At 40.3% G+C, this 13,928-nt stretch overlaps 1 protein-coding gene across 3 annotated transcripts in view; it reads left to right on the forward strand.

Annotated features, from left to right (window-relative positions):
* Positions 1 to 13,928, forward strand: part of tanc1b (tetratricopeptide repeat, ankyrin repeat and coiled-coil containing 1b) — a 109,271-nt gene that overhangs the window by 61,908 nt on the left and 33,435 nt on the right. For all 3 annotated transcript variants that reach the window (XM_022218483.2, XM_022218491.2, XM_051958586.1), the window contains 2 exons: positions 1,020 to 1,209; positions 5,595 to 5,933. In XM_022218483.2, coding sequence (XP_022074175.2) covers positions 1,020 to 1,209; positions 5,595 to 5,933 — 529 coding nt within the window. The remainder of the gene's footprint in view (positions 1 to 1,019; positions 1,210 to 5,594; positions 5,934 to 13,928) is intronic.

Raw genomic sequence — 13,928 nt, forward strand, 5'->3', positions numbered from 1 at the left:
AAATGAAAGAGACTCTTGAGTTAGGAATGATTGGTGACTGGTTGCTTAACTTTTCAGTGTTGGAGTTTGAGGCAGTGCACTGCTTTGTTCTGTAGTAAGTGCAGCTTGACAAGCACTTATGGGTGAGAGTCCCTCAGGCAAATATCTGTGGCAATGCTGGTTTATTGAGGATGAGGATTGATTTCATTTGACCTTTAACATGTAACAGTTGCTGCAGAACTTTATATGGAAATACGTAATTGATTTAGTCTATGTATCTATGTAATTTGTCTGTAAAGTTACTGCTGTTTGCTGAATGCATTGCCCCTTGGTGAAAAAAGTTAAGTTTTTAAAAATGTATTGAATGTCACGTGAATGAGGGATAAAGGACAGGGGAGGAGCTACTTCAAAACTTAGTGATAATTATACTCTGGTGTCATGTGGTTCTTCTTACAGGACCAGTGATGGACCTTCTTAAGATACAGTGTATTGTGTTTTGAATCAGAGTACAGTTGAAGGGAGAATCTGGAGAAACCAGCTTTAATTTAGATTTCTACGGTTGTCAGTTATCTCAAACAAAGATTCAGCTGTTGTATGGTTGTCACACAGGCTTGATGACATGAGAAAGGTATCTATTGTGTCACAACAAAGTAGAGACTTCTTTCCTTATAGGAGTGTGTAATTTTCAAGCCTTGCTCCATTTACAGTGCTTATGCCCTTCGGCTTGTGTGTCATGCTCGCATGTAAGACACTTGTTTATTTGTTAAGGAATATTGTGCGTTGCTGTCTCATGACCCAGGTCAAACACACTGTGAGCTTATATCAAACCAGTTCTTAAATAATTACCTTAATTCTCTCTCCAAATAAGGTTAGGAAATTATTTTAGTTGTATTTATTGCTGCTAATGCGACAAAAATGTGAACCTGTTGCCAGCTGATAGTTTATGTTGAGTGGACCTCATACTTCATTGACATCTTTGATTAGTAGAGCACATTCTTGGCGACCCTTCCTCATTTTGGTGACTCCTTCCTTCTCCCCAGTGTTCTCTCACTAGCCAGGGTATCAGTCCCTGCTCCACACTGACAAGCAGCACGGCGTCTCCCAGCACTGACAGCCCATGTTCCACCCTCAACAGCACGACCAGCCGTCCCCCACTCAGCCGCTCAAGCCCCTGCGGGACTATCACCAGCCCCAGTTCCACACTTGAGAGCAAGGACAGTGGGATCATAGGTGAGAAACTGAGACTATCTAATAACGCTGTCATCTTTCCCCAAAGGCAATTTTTATGGTACAAGAAAAACTTGTGAGACTCGTAAATCATTGTGACCGTACGTAAATGGTACCCAGTGGAGATTCGACCCATAGCATAGCCATAGAGTAATGTTTTATGAGTGGAATTCCTCTGATAATTGGCTAAGAAAATGTGCAACATGATGTAGCCAGGAAGGAAATGGCTGCAAAATAAACTGCTAGCAAGTACATATGAATATAAACAATATGGTTGGTGAAAATGGTAGGAACACTGTTTACTGTGCAGTAGTACAGTTTATTTGTATTTTAAGCAATTGTCTTCAGTTTTTGAAGATAATTCAGAAGTGAAACTATTCAAGAGACTATCATTTTTCAACCTATACAACATATGAGGGTTGATCAAAAAGCTAAGAGTGTGCCTGTAAAAATCAAAAACTGCACCTGATTTAAATTTGACCTCCATTGCTGTCAATATGGCTTTCTTGTGCAGCGATACAGCTTTCACAGCACTTCCAGTGCTCCCAGAAATTCTGCATTGCTTGTAACACTCCCTGGATGTCCTGGTATGTAAACATGTCAAGCACCATATGCAGTGAGGGCTGAATCTCTTAGATCGTGTCACCCGTTCATATGAATTTAACTTTGGTGAAGAGCAAGTGACCGGGAGTCCTCTCTAGCAAGAAAGGAGAGTGTGGAGTGACAATTATGTTGTTTTGGCCAAATATGTGAACAGGGCATTGGAGCGCTCACTTGTCATTGCGCCATAGTTCAGGACATTTGCGTTGAATGTTCACCCTCAGACCCCTGAGATGTCACAGATGACAGTCCAACTCTGAGGGACTCATTTCTGGTTCAGCATGCAAGCATGCTCCTGGTGTGCCTTGACCTGATATGCCTTATCTGATTTTGGAGACTGTGGCCTCTTTAACTTTATAAACAGTCATGTCTTCTCTGGGTGGTAGCTGCAGACCCACCTGCCATCACCAGTGATGATCCTAGACAGGAAGGTTGCCTCATCTGAGGCTGCTAACTTTTACAGAATGTGATGTTTTTCTACTTTGTTCACAAATGCTCACTTACCACTTATCTCAAAAACATGTATAGTACAGGTCCTGAAGTTGATAGCACTGTGTAATGTGATGTTGCATGTACATGACCGTAATTCGCTTTATGGGTGCACGCCTTGAACAGTCTTGAATTTTTTTGATCAACCCCTGCACAGCATGCTATACAAAGTCTTGAATTAGCCCACTTCAACCTGGCTTAATATCTGTTTTAAACTACCTGCAGTACCTCCAGGAAACTAGGCTCATTATTTAGTAAGGCCCGTTGGTAACCCACTTCACAGAAATTACAAAAATCTCACACCAGTCTGTGATTCGCCACTGCCAACTTACCAGTGGCTACATCTGTTCTTAAGTTTGACAGAAATTAAGTTAACGCCAGTGGCTCTGAAGACCTCATAGTATTTTTTCAGCATTAAATCTGCATGATACAGCCTTTAACACAAATTCGTCACTGCTGCTTACAAACTAATGCAGACTTTCCAATTAAGCTCATACCATTACCTCACGTATTCTTGTGATTTACACGAAAGAAAGCACACCTGTGTGCTGTCATTTAGCATTCTTTTAGATTTATTGGGAGTGAATAGCATTTGTGTCACATTATATTCATCCTCTACCAAGTCAGTATAGAGCTGTTCCAGTATGAGAGAGCATTGAGGTGACAGTTGCCACAGTTTGATGTCGTGGTGTATCTCTAGTAATAGCCCTATAAGACATCTGGGGATTTACACAAGCTGACAGTAAGATGGCATAGTCTATTGATGCATTAATTCATCTGACATTTCTACTCACAAAGCCCCCAGTGGCTATACAAATGTTAGGATTTCATTCTGAAAATGGGTTTTGAATATTTGGAAGAGGATTGAAATGAAAATTGCAACTGCATGATCCTGCAGTTATTGACAGTAAAACATTTTTTTCTTTTTTTCTCAAGGCACTGGTAGATTTGGGGAAAAAAGTCAGCAGGTGGGAGAAAGATTTAACATTTTTCCTTATCCTTGTGTGAACTAACAAGGATAGAACATTTTCATTTAACTGGCTGACATGGTAATTCTGAAGCAGAAAATAAAGCGTGCCAGAGTCTGATACAACACAACACTTTGACATCCAATACTCCAGAGTTGACATAACTGATTACCGTGAGTCAGTCATTCTGTCCCCCCCAGAGCAATATCATCGCTATCTGTTAAATAATTTATTTAAGCTGTGATGTCGTATCTTCCAGCTTGGAGCACTGAGGCCACCCAGGATCAGACATACAGTCATGTTGAATGTGTTGTACTCCATGTCACTCTAAAGCTGCTTTGCTTGTGTTAAATCAGAATTAATTTTGTGAGGGATGTGATGTTGGTCTACAAGCAGAGGTCTTACCCTGAGGATCCCCAGGTTACAGGAAGGATGTAAAATAAGCTAATATGAAATAAAATCGTTCTACTAAAAACCCAGTTCTTCCTGGGTATTCTTGCTCCGATCTCTCTCTGCCCTTCTCTGCTTTTTGTGCTGGTCACAAAGGGAATGGGGTGAGGATGCATGAGCCACACACACACACACACACACACACACACACACACACACACACACACACACACACACACACACACACACACACACACACACACACACACAAGGCTGGATGAAACCAACTTGAGGTTGTATTTTATTCAAGTAGAGGAACACTATCACTGATGGATACTGTACAAGCGGTTTATCAAACACCTATTGAACATTCAGAACTTGCAGTATCCTTAACTGCTTTTTGCCCATGGTTCACATTTTCACCCCCTAAACCCCTAAATGTATTACTAATTGCATGTAATGGTTAGGTCTAATTAGCTACATGTGTGAAACTTAGTTGAATTCTTGCAGATTTTGAAGCTGTGACTCTCCACTGGCAGTACTTGTCCAGCAGAGTCTTATATCTGCAGCAGAGGGAGGCATGCTTCCTATAGAATTGAACTGTTAAACTGCTAACTATGGCATTATACTAGGCTACTCTGCACTTTTGAGCATGGATGAAGTGGATTGGGGGAGTGTTTTAAACCACTGGTCTACAGCATCCCACCCACCCACCTTGATAAAATTGCGCAGGAACAAAAAGAACAAAGCCCCGGTGCATCCACAAGTCAGATTCCTGCCTGTGATTAATGTTCGCTGTTCTTTGAAGCTTCACTCCGACTCTGATTTCAAAAGCACATTAATTTGGCTTTGTACTGCGTTAAAAGCTCCTTGGTGGCATTGGTGAGGTTTAGCAATGTCTTAACATTTGCAAAACAGCTCCCACAGGAATTCCAGCATAAGGGCACCTGGAGGAGGACTTGTTACAGACTTTAAGTAATGACTACACACAGGCCTTCATGTGATCAAAAGATATGGTGTCTCTAAATAATAATGTATTCTTTGCTCAGGTCTACTGCTTAACCAAGTTAGCAGTTGCGCTAATCTTTTCTACACCATGATGACTTTTAACACCATGCTCAGACTGGGGCTAGATGGGAGTGCTGCTTTGAGTGATTTCATATTTGTCAAGGTAAATAGCATAAGAATCACAAGATCAAGGATGTGTCGGTGATATTAATATTAGTGGTGATGCAATGTGCCGCTGCATTATGAAATCCAGATTAGCAATGTGTGATGCAAACATAGCCAGCTGGTCGGTCAGTTCCGGTCCTCTGACCGTACTGATGTTTCTATATCCAGCTGCCTGTCATTGTGTAGCTTTGGCCCTGCACTCAGCTTTTAGGATTGTGTTAGATGGCTGCGCTGGCCTGAGGGAGGATTAAAGGATTTGTTCTCATATGAGCAAAACACCTGTCTGAACTCAAAACTGTTTTTGAAAAATAGTCCTTTGCTCCTCTTTTATATATTTTTTTCCCATGTTTAAGTAGAACTTTTGTTCTTTACTACTGCGTTTAGTCGTCATATACACCGCAGGATATTGAATCCGTAAGTATTCGACTGATGATCCTTGAAAAGAACAAAGTCATTAGAAGAGTCTGGGCCCTAGAAATGAATTCCACAAATCTATCCCATCATGGCTTCCCAGTTTTCATTAGTGCAAGCAGACTGTCGCAGTAAATATAAAATGAGATTTTGAATAGTGTTGATAAGGGCAATGTAGAAAAGCAGTGTGTTATTTAAAGTTAAAAGTTTCATTACAGATCAGTATCTTACTAAAGATTAAGACAGATAAATGTTAATGGCACACAAAGAACATTACTCCGATACATCTAGCGTCTTTCCCTCATCTCACCTCCCTCAATGGCTCATATTCCCTGTTCTTTATTCATCTCCTCTTAGCCACCATCACTAGTTCTTCTGAAAATGACGACCGCAGTGGATCCAGCCTGGAGTGGAGTAAAGATGGCAGCCTGAGAGGCAGCGGGCGCCATGGCCTGGCGCAGAGTGTGCGGGCTGACACCTGCTCTCCCGTGGCTGAAGAAGACTCCAGCAGTGCCACGGCAACACCAGCCGACACCCCATCCAGGACAGACCAGCAGCAGCAGCAGCAGCAGCCCAACATATCAGCAGGAGCACCAGGGCCACCACAACCTCCAGGTCATACACCTGAGGGACCCGTTCCATACCCACCACAGACATCATCTTCCCTCATGATGCCGAGGCCAAACTCTGTAGCAGGTAGAAACTCTTTATATTTGATCTCTTGACAATCTGGGTGTCTGTAGGTGTACAGGAAGGCGTCTGTATACCTTTCATTCGTGACTGTCTGACTGCATTGCACTGCCACTCAACTCAACATTGTGACACTATGATACGACGTGTGCCTAAGGCTGACAAGTGGCACGTCATTTTAGTTCAAGGAAGTGACAGACGCAGAAGGGCTCAAGCATGTGTAGCTGCAGAAGAAATAAGGAGTGAGTAGTTTTAGAGAACAGGTTGTGCTTTTCAGAGCGGGATATCAAGGCAGAAGTTTGGGATTAGGCAGCTGTTGTGTGTTGTGCCCCAGCTCAGGCTGCCATGTCGGACCTAAGCACAAGCCACGGTCTGCCTGATCTGTTCTGCATTCCTGCCCTGGAACCTCCCTGTTGTGGTTCAGCTCACCATATCCACACAGCTGTCACAGTTGTTGATATTCCTCACTACCCTCTTTTCCCTCAGGTCTTTCCCCCCCTTTTCTATTCCCAGGTCTCTCTCATACTTCTTTCTTCTGTCACTGCTGTTGTTGCTTTTGACCTTGGCCCTGTTTGTCAAATCACCATACACTTTACATGTTTTGTTTTATCTTCATAACTGCAGTGATGTCTAAACGCAGGTTGGGACTAAGTTGATACTAATACACACAGAAGTCTTCACTGAGTGCCATGGGTGCTTTGGTATTTGGAAACTATTATTTTCAGCTCTGTCACACCTTTGGGATTTCCAAAGTCAGGGACCGTTGTTAGATTTTGATGTGCAAATGAACTGTCAAACCACCAATAATGTAGTCTATAGCTCTATATACAACCACATGCTGATGATTTTACTCTATACCCAGGAGAACTGCACATGCCTATTGTTAGACTGAACCGACACTTAAAATAACAGCAGTGTAAATATAAGAACATGACTTGAATGTTTGATTGGTAGTATGTAAAGTGTGGATTACTTTAAACAGGATGCAAATACACTGTCTTTCAGGGAAGATGGACTAGATTATACAGATGGTACAGTAACACTCACGTTCAAAGAAAATAAACAGATGATCAGTTTATAGTGCAGCTGAAATACATGCTAGACCACATTGTATAAACAGACAATTCTACTGAACTACAGAAAGGAACATTAAAACTTACATGGACTCAAGACTACAATCACACTAATGTGTTTTCATTTGAAAATGGTATTGACACTACCCTTTCAACAAAGGCTTTTGGAGTCAATGATGCAAACACCCATTTTTGCTTTTTGGTTGGATCTTAGTTGCCACTTTGTTTTTCTGTTCTGATTTGCCTCACCCCTATAACTTGGTCCTCTTTCAGTAGAAAATAAAGACATTCACCTTGACAATCAGGATTTGAGTCAACATGGATAACAACTTCAATTGTTGCCTATATTGTTGTTTATTCTAGCAGCTGTTGTGCAGTTAAGGAATTATCTGGTCCATTTTTTTCTTTGCTTCTTCGTAGTAGTATTATCTGACAAAGAAACCAACCGTTTGCTTCATGTTAAAATGATGTTTTGTGTTTTCAGATTTGTGTTTCGGCTAAAATGCTCATGGATGGATGGATATTGTATTCGTTTTAAACTGAAAACAATCTCATTTTCGTAAGAATGTAGCCTCAGGGCAGATCAGTGGCCAAGAGAGATAGGAGTCAACAAACCTATAGTAATGAGACAACAGTAAAAACATCAGAATCCAACAGAGATGCGAATGAGCAATATATCACTAAACGTGTGAATATAAGGTTTTATTTAGGAGATGTATTGTTGTGAGCTAGGAGATGTTTTGTTTTCTGTATATGTTGTTTTGCTTTAACTCTTTCAACTGGATGTTAAAGCTGCTATTTGGTTCAAATTGGAATACTTTGCTCTGGCATCACTTGGGTTGGATCTTGATGAAAGATAGGAACTTTTCACTTGTGTCCACTGCTAGATCGATGTTTGTCTCAGCGCTCTTACAATTATCAACACGTAGTCTACTTATCTGATGAAGATACTGTCATTGTTGTGTTTGCCAAAACCTTCCAGTGTTATCTTAAACTGTATGTGAGAGAGTGGGAATAATAAATAGCAGCAGAACCAATAGTACATGGTTGATGCATGGCCTGTTCTTAGTTACAGAATACACGCTATAACTGTGTATATGTATTTCATACATTGGGCACGGCATTTGCAAACTGCTTTTGTACTGTTTCTGTAGCCCACAGTTAGATCTGTTGTGCTTTACACACCTGTTCAGTGGTCATTGTTCCAAGAGTCTATACCCTTTTTACATGTCATTATTTTTATGTGACATAAACCTGAACGGTCCAGACACACAATGGCTCATAAAACTAACAAACCAGGAAATATTTTGCACTTTGTGTGCTTGTTTCCGTGCATGCTCCTAGAGTTTATGGGCTGATGTCATAGTTATGCAGCATTGCCCTCTGGGGAGCTGCAGAATTCACACCTTAGATTTTACGCTGTGTGACAAAACCCTGGGAGAGGACATCAAGGACATGCTGAGACAACTTCTTTTATGGCCCCAACCACTCTGTGTGGATGTCATTGTGTGTCAGGGACAGCGCGCCTTTTCAGATGATGTTCAAGGAAATTGTATTCAATAAGAAATAATTACTCTAAAGAAGTAATTACTGAAGCAGGACGGAGCTTAAAGGAGAAATTACCATTGTGAAACAAAAACGAAAATGAATTTATCATTAGTACATTCACTCAGTTTGCCTAAACCTTGGTGTGTGTCCTACTGTAGGCTAACATGATGTATCTCAAACAAAAGAATCAATATGTTGTCATCTTCTGGTCTGAGTAAGTAATTTTTGAACACCTCCAGATCTGAAACCATGGTAAATGGCTTTAACACAGCAAGATGTCAGAGGCAGATTTCTGTGAAATCTCAAGTGATACTGATATTGAGAGAGAGCTTGTTTAAAGGCTCATGATTTTCTCGTTTTATTTACATCCCAACAATTATTTATGGTCCTATGCTCCCTTTTAGAAATGACCAGAAGAGGGAGAGTGGATTTACAAACGGCTAAAGTGAAGTTATTTTCCTTCATGTGGTGACTGGTCTCTCTTTGGTTTGAAGAATAGTGGAATCTGTATTGATTGACTTACCCTAACTTTGGAATATCAAGGTGACTACAAAAAGAGTTCAGAGAATTACATGAAATTGTACATGGTTGCAGTGGTTTCAAAGGTCACAACTTCTTAGTGGTAAAGTGTGTTTTGTTCATCTGTCTTGTACCAATCAACTGGTGCATTGCTGGGCCTCTAGAATGCCAGCTATGTGTGTAGAAGGAATGTCCACATATTGCAGACAAGTGCCATTTGCACTGTCTTGGAGAAAACACACAGACATAGTATGTGGCCGGGGTGTTCCTGGGCTTCTGTGGGAACAGCGTTGTGAGGAGCCTACATGTGCTGTGGCAAGTTGGATAGACGTTGGCACACACCAACTGTAAGAGCAACAAGGGCTGAATTCAAATGTCTCTGTAGTAGCACTTCATAATTGTATTATTAATTAGCAGTCTAAGGAGCTCTTATTCTTAGCATTTAAAAGTTACTGGAACAGCAACCAAAGTGGTCACTACAAAAAGTTATTTGTTTGATCACAAAATACATACATATGGTCGTAATATCACATGTAAGAAATGTAAAAAACATAGATCAAGGTATTTAGAGAGTGTAGAATAAATGTGTACGGCTTTTCCTGGACTTTTGGGTACTGCTAAATAACCTCTATGACCACAGTAAACCTCATGTGAATAGTGCAATCCAATCCTCTTTCCACAACCCCTTATTAAAGGCCTGCTGAGACAGCTAACAAACAACATTTTCTGCTGGAGGTACAATTTGCTACATAAAAATGATTTCAGTTTGGCTCATGATGTCTGATTCAAGACCAAATCTTATTTCTATTAATTATGGTGCAATAATATAAATTACAGCTCAGTTCAGTAACTATCAGGTATCATTGTCTAGCTGTCAAATCAGTGTGCAATAATAGTCAGACTGGGGGAGAAATAAGCAACAAAACTATTGTGTTAAGGAGACACAATTTTTTGCCAAATATGTTCCTAAACTGCAATGCAAAAAATAATGGCATCATCAGATAGTGCTGTGAAACTAAAAAATAAGATAATAGTGTATTTTTTGTGCAGAAAATGCAAATGAAACTAAATATTTTCCACATTTATTTAATGATTTTTTTGCGTCGTTGACCACATGTTTAACATCAGCAATGCTAATAACTAACTGAGTTAATTGTTTCATCATTCTGGTCTCAGTTGTTTCATTGTTTCTTGCAGTCAATACTGACACTAACACATGTCATATGTTGATGCTTTCAAATCTGAAATATAGCAGCATCTTTGAAGCACACACGCCTCCTGTCTTCTACAAAATGTATCTTTGTGTCTTGCATTCTCTTCCACCCATTTGCTTTATTGTACTGCGGTAATAGGAATTCTATTTTAATTCCTTCAAGTTAAGCTTTTTAAAGGCTTACGGAGTCAAAGGGCCATATTAGTTTTGGCCACTGGCATTCCATAGTTTTGAAATCTTTGCTTGAGCAGCTTGTGGTTGGGTTGCTCAGACAGGGAGATTGAGTTAGGGTCATTGTGGCTGAGGAATGGTGCTACACTGCATCTGTGGTGTTTAGCTATTCAACAGAGCTCTGTGGTCTGAGCCATAGTGAGGTATCGCACACACTCATTGTTTACTTGTACTCTGAAGTCGTCTGTTCTTCTGGCAGAACTCATGCTCCAGGCTCTCATCACCAAAGATCATGGATCCAAGATTCTTTGTTGGACCATGTCCTCACCTACGTCTGTGGACTGTTGTCAGGCAAATTCTAGGATGTTTTGTTTTTCTGCAACAACCTTTGAGAACATTGACCAGGTATTATTTAAATGCATCTGTGTTTTATTAAAGAGACTGAAGTCATCTCCATCTTTTCATTGTGAGTACAATTAGTGATTGAAAGATGTTTACAAAGGTCAGACAGTAATTAGAAAATCATGTTTCTCAAGGAGGTGCAGCACTGCAGCATAAAGCAAGGTATGTTTTTTTTATCTTAATGCTGGAGTCTGTAGTGCTGGAGCAGGAAAGAACACTGTAAGGGTATTATCTGATATGCTGTAATCTCACGTCTTTTCAGGTCATTTTTGAGAGCATGATGTTTGCTGTCTTTTTGTGGCTGTATCAGTTTGTTTAGAGACATGCCTGCATATTGTTAGTACTTGTAATGTCTCCAGGTAACCATGGAATTCACTTCAGCTTTCAGCTTCATGCAGAGATTGATCGGTTTAGTTCAGAAACCGAAATGAAAACAAAAAGAAAACGGATCACTCATTCATATCTCCCAGCACTCTGCAAAGGTCAGAGACATCTTCTGAAATGTCCATTTCCAGAGAATTGTTTTGGTGCCTTTGTGTCACAGCAGGAGAAATATAAAACCCATTACAGAGATCAGTCTATTTGGGTTTTGAAGAGCCATTTAAATTCTGCTCAGCAGCACTCCATTGACAGATCAGGACTTGTCAAATGTTCAATCTTAAAAGAACAGTATATTAGCTTACTGCTGTCTGCCACCACGGAGTCATTTGGCTGGGTTTGACTGATAACGCTCGTCTGCTAAGAATTCTGTAGTAGTTGGACAGGAACTGTGATGATGGCGTGAAAATCTTCCTATTCCAAGTCTGTTTTTGTGGTGTGGAATGACCTCACCTGGGTTGTGTTTTAAGTTAACACTGATTAAAAGCTTTAAGGTATCTATTCTCGTTTTATGTTAATGCTGTGAATTATTGTTGCTTTTTAGTACATGGTTTAAGTATATGGTTGCCTGACTGTTGTTATTGCAGTGTCAGTCTGTGTGGTTGTTTGTTGGTTGGTTAGTTGATAGGATGGTCCACCACTTTTGTCCTGACTGATGTAACGGCTATTGATGGACTGCCGTGATGTTTTGTATGGGCATTCATGTTATCGTCACACACTAACCCAAGATGGTGAACTTGGTAAACATTACATTTGCGTCGTGTATCATGGCAAGAACATGTTCTGTGCATGCAGCAACTGGAAACAATATGTCTCGGTTGAACAGTGCTGACTTTGTGCATAAAGGACAACTTTGTTTAACATATTTATTTTTACCTTCGATGTACCAAAGCTAAATTCCAGGTCCGGTCAGGTCAGAGAAGGATGTGAGCTAGCAGTGATGTTAAACCAGTTAGTACTACAGACTGTATTTAAGAGATGCATGTAGCCTCGAGGAATGAAAAGCAGAGAATATTTTTAAGTGACTTACGCATGCATTCTTTTCAATTTCCAACAGGAGGTGACTTGTAAGATTGCAAAAAGAAATCTGATTGTGTCAAAGTCTATAAGAAAATGACACTTCTTCTCACTTGATGTGTTACCTCATGAGTTTATGGTCTCATATGCAAGTTTTAAGTCTCTTTCAGTCCAGCATCGTGTAAATTATGGTAGTGTTTAGAGGAAAATAGCTGATAAAGCCTGGAATGCTGTAGGACATGGCTACCTTGTGATTGACAAGTCTCTGCTGTATGATCACTTGTAGTGTCCTCGTTTGGCATATCTTATGTCAAAAGGCCAAGATGATGACGAAATTCCAGATTCAAGACTTTAAAACAATAGTCCACAAACTAATTCATGACATAATGGCTCAATCCATCTTTTATATACAGCATGTGTATGGCCAGAATACAGACAAGTGACTTGATCTTCAGAAATGTGTCATTACAGAAAAAATGGATGGCTGATAATTTAGGTTCAGAGTTCACATCCAGGTTTATTCTTGGCTCAGAATGAATCTTTGGGTGTTGACTACACACAGCAGCATGCATGATGGACCACGTACAGTAAAGGCGAAGAGTCTGTGTTACCTTATTAGAAAGAAACCCATGCATTTTACAGGTTTCTGACAATTTGATGAGCAAAACTTGTCTATAATGCTTGAGTAAATTAAACTTCAAGTATAAAAAAAATATTCATTCTTATCATTTCAGCCTGCTGATTTTTTTTTGGTACTGGCTTAAAGAAACTTCTTTTGAGGGGAAACCCTGGCACCCCATATGTCTTTCAAACAGCCTAATGAACTAACCTATTTAATGTGTGTTTTTAAATAATTAACAGCGTAACGAACTTGAAATGATTTGACTTGAAACCGTCTTTTTCTCTCACTGTACTCATACAACATGGCACAATGGTTTACAGTGTGACTTGGTAGATCAAAAGGCCTGAAGGTAAGGGACAGGAGTGTTTGACTCCCTTTTAGTGGATACACTGGTAAAGAAGATAAGGGAGTCAAGTCAGAGAGTTGAAGGGGGCAGTGGTTAGAGCAAAGGAGCTCAGTCCTCTTCTCTGTTCTGTCATGGGAAACACAGAACAGAAGGTTTCAAAGGGCAGACCTGCCTGAGGAAAAAAGAATCCCATTTTCATCAGAATACAAGTCTGACACATTTGTACAGCTTCAAAGTCACTGCGAACACAGACTTCAAGGTATCGTATGTACGTTTTATCAATGAGTAGAGATGTGCAAGAATAGGAAGGAATTCAGAGAGCGAGGGGAGGAAAAGAACTGAAGTGGAGGATTTGAAGGATATGAAGGAATCCTGTGGGTATTGTTGGCCTTGAAAGAATTGTCTGTAAGAAGCAATATGACTTAACAAAAAGGAAAAATGGTTATGGTGCAGGATGCATTATCACAGAACGAAATGACAGATCGTGTGCATTAAAGCCACTTAAGTCAAATGGAGCATTACCCTCAGTTGTTTTGTTGTATGCATAAAAACAGTTAAAGATATCAAAATAGATAGGCAGGACAGATGTCTTCTTGTGGTCTGCTGATGTCAGTATTGGGCTTTAGTGGCGATTTGCTTTCTAGAATTGATTTTCTGTCCGTCTTCTTTCTCTCCCTGTCTGTACATGCATCTCCCTTGCCCTCACCTCCGA

The sequence above is a fragment of the Acanthochromis polyacanthus genome, chromosome 14 (genome assembly GCF_021347895.1).
Source record: "Acanthochromis polyacanthus isolate Apoly-LR-REF ecotype Palm Island chromosome 14, KAUST_Apoly_ChrSc, whole genome shotgun sequence".
NCBI lineage: Eukaryota > Metazoa > Chordata > Actinopteri > Pomacentridae > Acanthochromis > Acanthochromis polyacanthus.